The 13,133-nt window shown below is 42.2% G+C and overlaps 1 protein-coding gene across 2 annotated transcripts in view; it reads left to right on the top strand.

Moving 5' to 3' along the window:
- SLC2A3 (solute carrier family 2 member 3) overlaps positions 1–13,133 on the top strand; it is a 78,321-nt gene that overhangs the window by 54,303 nt on the left and 10,885 nt on the right. Inside the window, exon 1 of one of the 2 annotated variants that reach the window (XM_021092392.1) lies at positions 12,070–12,349. The exons of the other annotated variant lie outside the window; for it this stretch is intronic. Within the exon in view, the coding sequence (XP_020948051.1) occupies positions 12,335–12,349 (15 nt within the window). The 5' untranslated portion in view covers positions 12,070–12,334. Of the gene's footprint in view, positions 1–12,069; positions 12,350–13,133 lie in introns of those variants that run through there. 2 annotated transcript variants of the gene reach the window in all.

Raw genomic sequence — 13,133 nt, 5'->3', positions numbered from 1 at the left:
TGAGGTGATAGTACTAAATAAGGGCATCTGTTCCAAGAAGTGTAGGGGTGTCGTATCAAGCAGCAAAGTTCATTGCTCTTTTCATAGGACATTCTTACAAATTAACTCTTCAGTAGAAATTAATAATTGGATTTCATTAAAGAATTGACAAGAAGCAAGCCTAGTTGACTTATTCAGCTTATTCCATAGGGCTTAAAAGGTGAGAGGTATTGATGAAACCGACACAAGACAGATTATAAATTTTTAGTTGTCATGGTGGTTTACAGATAATAATAAAGAGTTTATGTTCAGTCAGTACTCAATGTGTCCTCTCCCATACCAAACTATTTGCCTCCAAAATGAAATTTTTTAATTCCCCACAAATACTTACCAAGTGTCTACTTTTTTTTTTTTTTTTTTTTTTTTTTTTTTAGTTTTTGTCTTTTTAGAGGGCCAAACCTGCAGCATACAAATATTCCCAGGCTAGGAGTCAAATCGGAGCTGTAGCTACTGGCCTATGCCTCAGCAATGCCAGATCCGAGCCGCATCTGCGACGTACACCACAGCTCACAGCAACGCCAGATCCTTAACCCACTGAGCGAGGCCAAGGATCAAATCTGCGTCCTCATGGATACTAGTCAGATTCGTTTCTGCTGAGCCATGACGGGAACTCCACCAAAGGTCTATTTAAATAATGTGATGTGCCAAGTACTGAGAGGGTATGGAAATGGTGTTGGAGGAAGAGATAGAGAAACAAAATGAACGCAGCTTTTGCTTTCAAGATTAGAGAAGATTAGTAGTTCCTGAGGTGGCTCAGTGGTAACAAATCCAATTAGTATCCATGAGGACTCGGGTTCGATCACTGGTCCCGATGAATGGGTTAAGGGTCCAGCATTGCTGGGAGCTGTGGTGTAGGTCGCAGACAAGTCTCGGATCCCATGTTGCTGTGGCTGTGGTGTAGGCTAGTGGCTACTGCTCTGATTAGACCTCTAGCCTGGGAACTTCCATATGCTGCAGGTGCGGCCCTAAAGAAAAGATAAATAAATAAAATAAAATTGACAACCTACCTAAACAAATAAAAAGAAATGTTCTGGAGTTCTCCAGTGGCTCAGTGGGTTAAAGATCTGGTGTTGCCACTGCTTTGGCTCTGGTTACAGCCATGGCTTAGGGTTTGATCTCTGGCCTGGGAACTTCCGCATGCCCCAGGGGTGGCCAAAAAAAGAGAGGGAGAGAGAGGCAGGGAGATATTCTAAGAGATAAAATATCGGCCAAACGCACACAAGACATCTTTTTAGATTAGGCGTATAGCCTGTAGCATTAAAGAGTAAGGATAACAAGTCCTCAACACTATGTGCTTACCAGTAAAGTAAGCACTGGACTAGACTATTACTAGAGGGCTTCTTTTTTTTTTCTTTTATGGGCCACCTCTTTGGCATATCAAAGTTCCCAGGCTAGGGGTCAAATCAGAGCTACAGCTGCCAGCCTGCATCACAGCCACAGCTACCAGCCTGCATCACAGTCACAGCAATGATGGATTGGAGCCTCGTCTGCAACCTGCACCACAGCTCACAGCAACGCCAGATCCCCAACCCACTCACTGATCAAGGCCAGGGATGGAACTGCATCTTCAGGAATACTAGCTCGATTGTTTCCTCTATGCCACGATGGGAATTCCCGTTTGTTTTTTAATGTTAAACAGAGAGATTGATTAGACAGATTAGACAGAACTTCAGAGAAGGCTGGTGCCGTTTACACAGACAAGAGATAGAGTTCCTGTCGTGGCTCAGTGGTAAATGAACCTGACTAGTATCCCTGAGGATGATGGTTCATTTCCTGGCCTTGCTCAGTGGGTTAAGGATCCGGCACTGCCATGAACTGTGCTAGAGGTCGCAGATGTGGTTCGGATAGCAAGTTGCTGTGGCTGTGGTGTAGGCCAGCAGTTACAGCTCCGATTCAAAAAAAATTAAAAAGGAGTTCCCGTTGTGGTGCAGTGGTTAACGAATCCGACTAGGATCCAGGACGTTGAGGGTTCAATCTCTGACCTTGCTCAGTGGGTTAAGGATCCGGCGTTGCTATGAGCTGTGGTGTAGGTCACAGATGTGGCTTGGATCCCACATTGCTGTAGCTCTGGTGTAGGCCAGTGGCTACAGCTCCGATTAGACCCCTAGCCTGGGAACCTCCATATGCCGCAGGAGTGGCCCTAGAAAAGGCAAAAAGACCAAAAAAAAATAAAAAAAAATAAAACAGACAAGAGACTGATTGTACTTTTTTTTTATGTTGGCTTTACACTTTATCAATAAAAAAGATGGAAAGATTCTAGTATAGTTGTAATTTTCAAATACCTTAAGGAATGATTCTTGGGAAATAAAGGAGCTTGGAGCACTTTAATCAAGTTTATGAAGTTCCACCCACCTACACCATTAAAGGGATTATGTTTTATCTAAGAGACACGTTTTTGAGACTTCTATGAATCACTCCAGTTTTATTTTTGTTTTGTTTTGTTTTGTTTTTCGGCCTTGCCCACTGCTGCAGAAGTTCCAGGGCCAGAGAGGGCACCTGTGCCACAGCAGTAACTGGAGCCACAGCGGTGACAATACCAGATCCTTTTTTTGTTTTGTTTTGTTTTTGGATAAAGGAGAAAAAGTTAGCTTTATTACTTTGCCAGGCAAAGGGAGCCACAGCAGGCTAATGCCTTAAATAAAGACTCTGCCTGGGAGTTCCCATCGTGGTGCAGTGGTTAACGAATCCAACTAGGAACCATGAGGTTGCGGGTTCGGTCCCTGCCCTTGCTCAGTGGGTTAAGGATCTGGCGTTGCCGAGAGCTGTGGTATAGGTTGCAGAGGCGGCTTGGATCCCGCGTTGCTGTGGCTCCAGCGTAGGCTGGCGGCTACAGCTCCGATTCGACCCCTTGCCCGGGAACCTCCATATGCCGCAGGATTGCAGCCCTAGAAAAAGCCAAAAAAAAAAAAAAAGACTCTGCCCCCAACACCAGATCCTTAACCCACAGAGCTATCAGGGAAATCCTGCACCATGAATCACTACCTTTATTAACAAATTTTTCCTGGAGTTCCCGTCATGGCTCATCGGTAATGAATTGGATCTAGCCTGGGAATTTACGTATGTGTGGTCTTACAAAAGAAAGAAAAAATCTTTCCTATAATCATGTTTACTAATTAATTATAGCTTGTTTAGATATTCAGCAGTCCTAACGATATATACAGTTATGTTTGAGATAGATTATGGCACAAAGGAAGTATATCTATTTAGATTTTTCTGAGAATATTTTACAAAGGGGAAATTGCTTATTTAATTTTATTTATTTATTTATTTATTTATTTTTAAATGAGTGTTGCCATGTTTATTTCAGGTTCTCTCTTGGGGTTTTTTTTTCTTTTTTGCCACACAGGCAATATGTGGGAATTCCTGGGCCAGGGATTGAACCTACACCGCACAGCAGCAACCAGAGCCACAGCGGTGAGAAGGCAGGAGCCTCAACCCGGTAGGCCATCAGAGAACTCCCGGAAATTGCTTATTTTAGTATGAACAAGAGTTAGCCAGTTGGAAAGGATACTTAAGATGGAGGAGTATGAAAGAATGAGTCTCCAATAGCGTGATAGAATAAATTCAATTGTGTCTCTTCAAAATTTACCTTGAAATCTTTTTTTTTTTTTTTTTTTTAGGATTTGGAGCCACTTAGGCAGTTTATATATATATATGTATATATAGCGATTTTTTTTCCATTATAGCTGGTTTACTGCCTTGAAATCTTAACTTCTAGTCCATCAGAATGATTGTATTGGGAGATACAACCTTTAAAGAAGTGATTGATTTAAAATGAGGCCCTCAGGTGGGCCTCAATCCAAGTTGAGTGATATTCTTATAAGAGGAAATTTAGACACTCAAAAGTCACCGTGGTTGCATGCACATAGGGAAAAAGGCTGTATGAGGACACATCCAAGACAAGGAGAGAGGCCTCAGAAGAAACCAAACCTGTCAACACTTTGATCTTGGACTTCTACCCTCCAGAACTGTGGGAGAATAAATATAATTTTTATTGCAGTATTCACTTCATTGAGATTTTTGCTTGATTGCAGTGATCTGAAACCAATCTTGCAATATCTCCAATGTGTGCATGTTTGTTTGTTTGTTTATTGCTATACCCATGGCATGTGGAGGTTCCCAGGGCAGGGGTGGAACCCTTGGCACAGCGGTGACCTGAGCTACAGCAGTGACAACACTGGATCCTTCACCCACTGAGCCACAAGGGAATGCCTATTTATTTATTTTTAATTTAATTTTTATTTTATTTTGGATTATAGTTGATTTGTAACATTGTGTTACTTACAGGTGAATAACAAAGTGATTTAGTTATATGTATATCCATTCTTTTTCAGATTCCTTTCCCATGTAGGTTATTAGAGAATATTGAGTAGAGTTCCCTGTGCTCTACAGTAGGTCCTTGTTGCAGATTAACTGTTTTATAGATAGCAATGTCTATATGTTAATCCCAAACTCCTAATTTATCCCTCCCCCTCGAAAATAACAATTTAACTGAATCCTGACCCTGTCTACTTGACCATAGCATCAGATCCCACAGGCTCAGGGCTCGATCTCACAAAACCACCTCCACTTCCGCTGCCAATCGGAAGTCTGAGTTATTACTTGTTCTTCTGAATGACTGGCTGTTAATGTGCCAGAGCAGCTGGCAGAACTCAGAGAATGTCTTCTTACATTTACCAGTTCATTATAAAGGTTCTTATAAAGTATGCAGATGAAGAGATATATAGAGGAAGGTCTGGAAAGATACTGAGAGCAGAAACGTGTTTCCATGGAACCGCCCTCTCCAAATGTGAATATGTTCACCAGCCTGGAAAGTCACCAAGTCTTTTTGTTCCAGAGTTGTTATAAAATCCAATCGGTAGCTCTCCTTTCCCCTTCTTAAAGGTCAGCAGGTAGCACTAGAAGTGTCAACCCTCTAATCAATCACGTGGTCTCTCTCTGGTGACCAGTCCCATCCTTAGGCCACACCCTAAATCACTTCCTCAGCATGAATTTAGGTGAACCCAAACAACACACATTCCTGCCACTCAGGAAATTCCACGGGGTTTAGGAGATTTTTTATGCCAGGCATTAGACAAAAACCAAATATATTTCATATTAAACCACTCAGCCCTCAAAAACAAATACAGATGGTTTATTTAAACATTTTGTAGGAGTTCCCCGGTAGCCTAGTGGTTAAGGAGTCAGCATTGTCACTTCTGTGGCTCAGATTATTGCTGTAGCTTGGGTTTGATTCCTGGTCTGAGGAATTTTTTTTTTCTTTTTTTTTAAAGGCTCCTATTGGACTCCTAGCCTGGGAAACTCCATATGCCATGGGTGCGGCCCTAAAAAGAAAACAAACAAATCAAACTTCAGTTTTGACAGCCACAAAGCCCTTAACTTCAAGGCTTTGAATTTCTCGAGAGTCTAAGAAATATATCTTTAGGAGTTCCTGTCGTCGTGCAGTGGTTAAGGAATCTGACTAGGAACGATGAGGTTGTGGATTCGATCCCTGGCCTTGCTCAGTGGGTTAACAATCCGGCGTTGCCGTGAGCTGTGGTGTAGGTCGCAGACGAGGCTCAGATCCTGCGTTGCTGTGGCTCTGGCATAGGCTGGCAGCTATAGCTCCAATTCGACCCCTAGCCTGGGAACCTCCATATGCTGCGAGAGCGGCCCACGAAATAGCAAAAAGACAAAAAAAAAAAAAAGAAAGAAAGAAATATATCTTTAAATACTCCTGGCCTTCATAGCTTCCTTCCTTTCTTTCTTTCCTTCTTTCTTATTTTGTTTTTGCTTTTTAGGGCCGTACCCGTGGCATGTAGAGGTTCCCAAGCTAGGGATCGAATTGGAGCTACAGCTGCTGGCCTACACCACAGCCACACAACGTAGGATCCGAGCCGCATCTGCAACCTACACCGCAGCTCATGGCAACGCCCGATCCTTAACCCATTGATTGAGGCCAGGGTTCGAATCCACAACCTCATCATTCCTAGTTGGATTCGTTTCTGCTGTGCCACGACAGGAACTCCTTTCCTTCTTTTTTCCTTCTTTTTTTTTTTTTTTTTTTTTTTTTTTGGCCGAATTCTTGGCAAATGGAAGTTCCCTGGCCAGGGATCAAATCTGAGCCATAGCTGTGACTATGCCACAGCTTCAGAAACACTGGACACTTAACCAACTGCACCACAGTGGGGACTCCAGAATTTTTCAGTCTTTCATATGCTCAGGAATGTACACTTTCTAAGAATAGTTAAAATTACATCCACTCAAGTTTAGGGTGTTACCTCTGCCTTTGACTTGAGGCTATATGTAGAAAACCATTCTACCAGTATTCTTCCTCAGTCAGAAAATGAGGAAGTTTCTTATGGCACAGGGGGTTAAGGATCTGGCATTATCACTGCAGTGCTTGGGTCACTGCTTTAGGGAGGTTCAATCCCAATTCCTGGGATTCCCTGGCCCGGGAATTTACATATGCCTTGGACAGGTTCAAAAAAACCTGGTACATTTAGTTGTTTCTTTATTGTTCATGAATAAAATAAGTGAGTAAATATGATTAAATGAGATTTAACAGAAATCTGTTCTATTCACTTCCTTTTTTAGACTCTTTGCTGCTACATTTTTTTCTTTTTGGTACTATTATGGATTTCTCAGTTCTACAGTATTCTCTTTGTGATGACAAATTATCCTAACTTTGGCTAGTAGGAGTTCCTTATAAATTGGCTCCTGTGTCCTTTGGCATGACAATACCAATCTTTGAAAACTTCTTTGTTTCCTGACACATTAAGATGTTTCAGGCTCATCTAAGATTAAGGTACGCTGTTAAGTGTAAAGTGCAGATTGGATTTTGAAGATCAAGTACCAAAAAAAGAGTAAAATACCTTATTAATAATTTTAAATTACATGTTAAAATGAGAATATTTGAGATATATTTGAGGTAAATAAAATATAATCATAAAAGTGACAATTTGTTTCTTTTTATTTTGTATTTATTTTATATATATATATATTTTTTTTTTTTTTTCTTTTTAGGGCCACACTCATGGCATATGGAGGTTCTCACACTAGGGGTCAAATCGGAGCCACAGCTGCCAGCCTACGGCACAGCCACAGCAATACCAGATCTTTAACCCACTGAGCGAGGCCAGGGATCGAACCCACAACCTCATGGTTCCTAGTCAGATTCGTTTCTGATGCACCTGACGAGAACTCTTCTTTTTATTTTTTAAATGTGACTTTACTAAGAAAATTTTAATCTCCTATGTGGTTCACATTGTTTCTGTTGGACAGCGCTGATCTAGACTTTATTCAATAACCTGTTCAAGTTTTTTGATCAGGAGATGATGTGATTACAGTTTTTTTTGTTTTGTTTTGTTTTTTGTCTTTTTGCTATTTCTTGGGCCGCTCCCGCGGCATATGGAGGTTCCCAGGCTAGGGGTCCAATCGGAGCTGTAGCCACTGACCTACGCCAGAGCTAGAGCAACACGGGATCCGAGCCGCGTCTGCAACCTACACCATAGCTCACGGCAACGCCGGATCGTCAACCCACTGAGCAAGGGCAGGGACCGAACCCGCAACCTCATGGTTCCTAGTCGGATTCGTTAACCACTGCGCCACGACGGGAATTCCTACAGTTTTGACTTAGGGCAATTCATCCAGCCCTTGTGTGTGATAGATTACCTTTTGAAGGATATTGGAGGAGGGAATAAAGTAATAAAGATCTGAGAGCTGGGATTAGGTCCTTTAGGATCAATTGGACTGATGAATAGTTGAAACCCAGTTTGGACGGGAAAATCATTTCTCAAATTTTTTCTTTCTTCACCTGAAAGGGTTTGTTTTTTGTTTTTTTGAGAGTTTATTTTCTACAGTGTTTTCAAATTCAAAATGAACTCCATCTAATAAAAGAAGATTAACAAATTAACATTCCGTGCTCACTTTTAGCACATATACTAAAATTGGAATGATACAGAGAAGATTAGCACGGCCCCTGTGCAAGAATAACACGCAAATTCATGAAGTGGTCCAGATTTTTCCAGCTGTAATGTAAAAAATAAAAATCATTATAAAATAAGAAAAAAAAACAAATTAATATCCCCATGCAAAAGTTGTTCTTTATGAGAACTATTACAAATCTGAGCAAAGAGTAGAATTAACTTGGAACCTCTTTAGAGCTGTCACTCGTTTTTCTGCTTGGGAATGCCATTTGCATTGTTCTGTGAAAGAGGTAGTTTTTCCTGTCTTTACCTTGACACATAGGAATGTTTATAGTCCTTTGGTTCCCTGATTTTAAGACTTTGGATCTGTTTGTTTTCCTCCTTGGTTATCACTTTACCAAACATCCTCCCGCAGAGCAACACGAAGCTGAGGTTCAGATTCATGGTGGCACCTGCATTTAGATCTAAGAGATTTCAGATCTTGATTCCATTCATTCCCGTTCTCGTAAAGAGAGCTACCTACGTCAAACGATTAGGTGGGGATTTCATAACATTCCTCCCCAACCTATTCCATTTTGAAATGTATCCACCACATTTCCTCCCCCTGTTTGCAGTAAAGATGGAAGAACATTTCACAGGAATCAAATGAGACCTGCTTTAGGACACTTTGCAGACCTCTCCTGGTTTAGCCCCTTGAGACCAGTCACCAGAGCGGTGGCCCCCAAATGGAGCTGGGTCTAGTGGGACCTTCTTCCCAAGTGCACCCTGGTCCCCCAGCCAGTCCCCCAACACATGAGCAAACAGTTGTATTGAGCAACAGGATTGCCTAACTTGGAGGTCCCTGTTACCTTGGGGACAAGTCATGTTCCTGAATGCCTTTCTGAGAAGCACGGGCCTTATTTAAGTCCCACTTACTCAAGGAGCATTTGTCTCAAGATATTCAGCAGATTTCTGTTTATTTTATGTATTTATTTATTTTTAGGGCTATACCAAAGACATATGGAAGTTCCCAGGTTAGGGGTCGAATTGGAGCTGCAGCTCTCCACCCAGGCCACAGCCACAGCCACACCAGATCCTTAACCCTCTGAGCAAAGCCAGGGATTGAACCCGAGTCCTCATGGGTACTAGTTGGGTTAGTTACCACAGAGCTACATCGGGAACATACTCAGCATACTTTTAGATTCTTAAAATCCAGCTGAATTTCAGTCATTACCTTTTTAAAATATATGTATTACTAGAAGGATAATGTTCTTTCTCCCCTTCAGCCTGCTTAGCTTTCCTAAAGGTAATTTTCTCAGACTGAGTTTAGCGAGAGAAAACAAGTTTCAGATCCCTCTCCTTTTCACTCTCCCTCCTTTCTTACCAAGAAGGAAATACGTACAGATTTCAAACATTTAAAATTTGACCTTTGAGGAGTTGCCGTAATGGCACAGCAGAAATGAATCTGGGAGTTCCCGTCGTGGCGCAGTGGTTAACGAATCCGACTAGGAACCATGAGGTTGCGGGTTCGGTCCCTGCCCTTGCTCAGTGGGTTGACGATCCGGCGTTGCCGTGAGCTGTGGTGTAGGTTGCAGACGCGGCTCGGATCCCACGTTGCTGTGGCTCTGGCGTAGGCCGGTGGCTACAGCTCCAATTCAACCCCTAGCCTGGGAACCTCCATATGCCGCGGGAGCGGCCCAAGAAATAGCAACAACAACAAAAAGACAAAAAAAAAAAAAAAAAAAAAAGAAATGAATCTGACTAGGAACCATGAGGTTGCAGTTCGATTCCTGGCCTTGCTCAGTGGGTTAAGGATCCGACGTTGCTGTGAGCTGTGATATAGGTTGCAGATGTGGCTCCGATCTGGCATTGCTGTGACTGTGGTATGGGCCAGAGCTATAGTTTTGATTCGATCCCAAGCCCAGGAACTTCCATATGATGCAGGTTTGGCCCTAAAAAGCGGAAAAAAAAAAAAAGAAATATAAGTGTGTTCTGGAATTACAGTGGAACCTGCTCTGAAGAAATGAGGGGGCAGAAAGACCTGCTTTTGACTTTCAGTGGTGCCAAAGCTCTCACCACACATTAAAGAATAATTATTCTAAGGCGAGGGAGGGAGAAGAAAGAAAACACAAAGTGATTTAGAGCCAAGAATGACATTGTGAGACAAATAATAAATATAAGTCAAAGATAAAGAAGAATGGAGAAAACTGGCCTGGGCACCTCTTATTGTGTTCTGCCTCCTGTTCTGCGGAGTACTTATGTGGCTGGTGCAACAGAGGAACCAAATTGCTAATTTTCATTAGTTTAAAATAGTTGCCCTTTAAACACAGCTTTGTTGTTTTGATTACAATGCTCTATTACTTTAGCTGAACTAAACTAAGTTTAGAAAACTTAGACTCTAAACTGGGTAAGTGTCATCAATGTAAGGTATACACCGGACTTCGAGGACTTAGGAGAAAAAAGTAAACTATCTTAATAATCTTTATATTGATTACGTACTCAAATAGAATTATTTTGGCTCTACCAGGTCAAATAAAATAAGCATTGCAATTAATTTTTCTTGTTCCTTAAAACATTTTTTTTTCTTTTAAAAATTCTAATGCGGCTCTGGAATATGTAATATTACATAAGTGGCTCAAATTGAATTTCTATTGGACAGTGCTGCCAGACAGGATATTCTTTGTCCTTAGGCTGCTAAATTCAGTTGCTGTGGTAACTAAGGGGCCTCTAGGCTCAGAGTTTCCAGGAAGGCGGGTAAAGTGGGGGAGGGGAGGGGGCCCTCTGGGGAGGTTTTCTTGGATGTCACGTTTCACACATCCCCAGTGTTCGGCCAGCAGTCACGTTTAGAAGATAACCCTCACTCAGCAATCATTTTGTAATGCATAAAAATAGCAAATCCCTCTGTGGTGCCCCCAAAAGCAGTATAATCATGTAAGCAATTATACTTTAATTTTATCAAAATCCCCATTTAAGGAAAGGAAACCACATAATGCGGCTTGTTTCAGGTCCAGTAGTGTCAATTTGAATTCTAGGCCCCCAAACAAAACCCCAAAGAAAGATGCACTTCCTCCAGTCAACCGTCCAGCAAAATTCTACCTCTTTATGGAACGTCTCCCAGCTCACAGCCTCCTCCCTTGCAGGGGTTTTGCTGGACTACAAATTAATAGGCATCAGGAATTTGACTGTTGATATTTCCCCCCACAAAGCCATATTATCTCTCACCCAACTCTGTCACTACAACTAAACTAAGCTACGACTTCCTTCCTTTCCCGTCACACTGGCGCATCTTCTCTCTCCTTTCATTATCCTTCATCTTCCTCTGTTCATTTTCCTGCTGTTTTTCCTTCTTATCTTGCTCGGTTTTCTTGTATGGCTTAGAAATCAGTTATCTCACCCTTGTCTTTCAAGAAATTCACAGCCTAGAAGAAACAGGATATTGATACTTCTCTCCAGTTGTGTAAGAATCAGTTGGCCTTGTCCCTTTTTAATTTCCTAAGTGGAAGATTATGAATTGCTTGAGGGCCAGGACTTTTTTGTCCTCTAGACTGATGAATCTCCAACTTGTCAAGTACTATCAGCATGTTTGCTGTGCAAATACCTGTTTAACGGAATTTGATCATTGTTCTCTCTCTGGATGCTGGAAAACCAGGGGCAAAACCCTGCAGAATGGGTAGAATTCCAAATGGTTGGGGTGTGGTGAATGCCTTCGAAGGAGTTTGGACTGTGTCCCAAAGGCAGGTGATTCTCTCCATCCTGCAGCCCTGGCTCCTGGATGTCTAGGTTTTCTTCCCTCTCTGATTTCTTTCTCTCAGTCTGTTCCTCCCTCTCCTTCAAGACTGTAGACACAGCCCACCATCAAAGAGCAGCAGATAAAGTCATAGGATAAAGAGTGTTTTAACTCTCATACAGACTTTGCCTGACATAGATATAGCGTTTATCCTCCTCTCTTTACCGATTGATTCAATTCCCAGCAGTTGCCAGAGCCAAAAATAGTCTCTGCCCTCCCTTCAGGCTTTTCTGGTAGAATTTTGTCAGTGAAACAGGCTCTCCAAAGAGGGAAGGAGGACGGGCTTTTAAAAAAAAAAAAGGAGCGAGGAGAGTGGAGGATGTGGTTTGGGGGAGGTTGCCTAGGGTGGGGGATGGGTTTGAGGTCACAAAATTCCGAGAGATTCAGAGATTAGTTGGGGGTGGGGCTGGAGCTGGGGGCTTGTCGCCCAGGCTCCGCCCTCTCTAAAGACTGTAGTTAGTGCTCGGAGCAGTTGTGAGTGAGGTATTAGAGCGATACCGAGGACCGGGAGGAAACTTGCTGCCTGCGATAAGGACACTGTGAAGGTTTTGTTCGCTGGAAGAGGGGAGGTCTCTGGAATCCCTCCTGGATCTTTATTGAGGATTCGAAAAGAAGCAGGGCCATGGGGACAGCGAAGGTAAGAACGATACAATTACTCGTTATTTTTGCCTTTTGGGGTTAACACTCAGAAAGGCAAGCCTTGATGGTGATAACAGCGTTTTTCATACGAGATCCCCTAGCCATCTTAAAGCCTTTCCATCTCTAACCCAGGCTGCCATTCCACAGCTTCACCAGTTCTCTTTGAATGTTATATCCTATAAGGGATTTATCCTAGTTCCATTCACCCTCCTGTGACAGGGAATGTCACCTGGAGGAGTTGTGTTTTGTGGATTTTTTTTTTTTTAAACACAATTACATGCTACTGAGGATGCAAGGATGAGTCTGGTTGAGTATTTCAGGAGATCTGGGGCCGCTTGGTTGTGTTGCGTGTGGGTCTGAGAGCCAGCATGAGGATGGATGTCTCTGGAAGACTTAGACTTTTTTTTTTTTTAAACAAAAATTATTTATTTATTTATTTACTTGCTTACTTACTTATTTATTTTGAAGCCTTAGACCTTGAAAGCACCTGAGATTTGTTTGGGGGCGTGGGTGGGTGTCCAGGCATTTGTTCTGTGCCCTATGGGATTCCCTGGACATAAGGAGCTAAATTCCTGTTTTCCTCCTGTCGCAGTTATTATAATTGTGAGCGCATAATCTATTAATGTATTATTGTGTGTGATGGATGCCGTGTTTGTAGGGAGAAAGGCATTTTCACTAAACTTATTTGAAAATTTGGGAAGAGAAAGGATGAAGAAGTGAGAAGGCCTTCTAGATTAGTAAAATAAAAGGTTTCCACTAAAAGGAGAGGATTAAACAGAAAT

The sequence above is a fragment of the Sus scrofa genome, chromosome 5, assembly GCF_000003025.6.
Source record: "Sus scrofa isolate TJ Tabasco breed Duroc chromosome 5, Sscrofa11.1, whole genome shotgun sequence".
Classification (NCBI taxonomy): Eukaryota; Metazoa; Chordata; class Mammalia; order Artiodactyla; family Suidae; genus Sus; species Sus scrofa.
The sequence above is the reverse complement of the archived record's forward strand: the minus strand, read 5'-3'. Positions and strand labels throughout refer to the sequence as shown.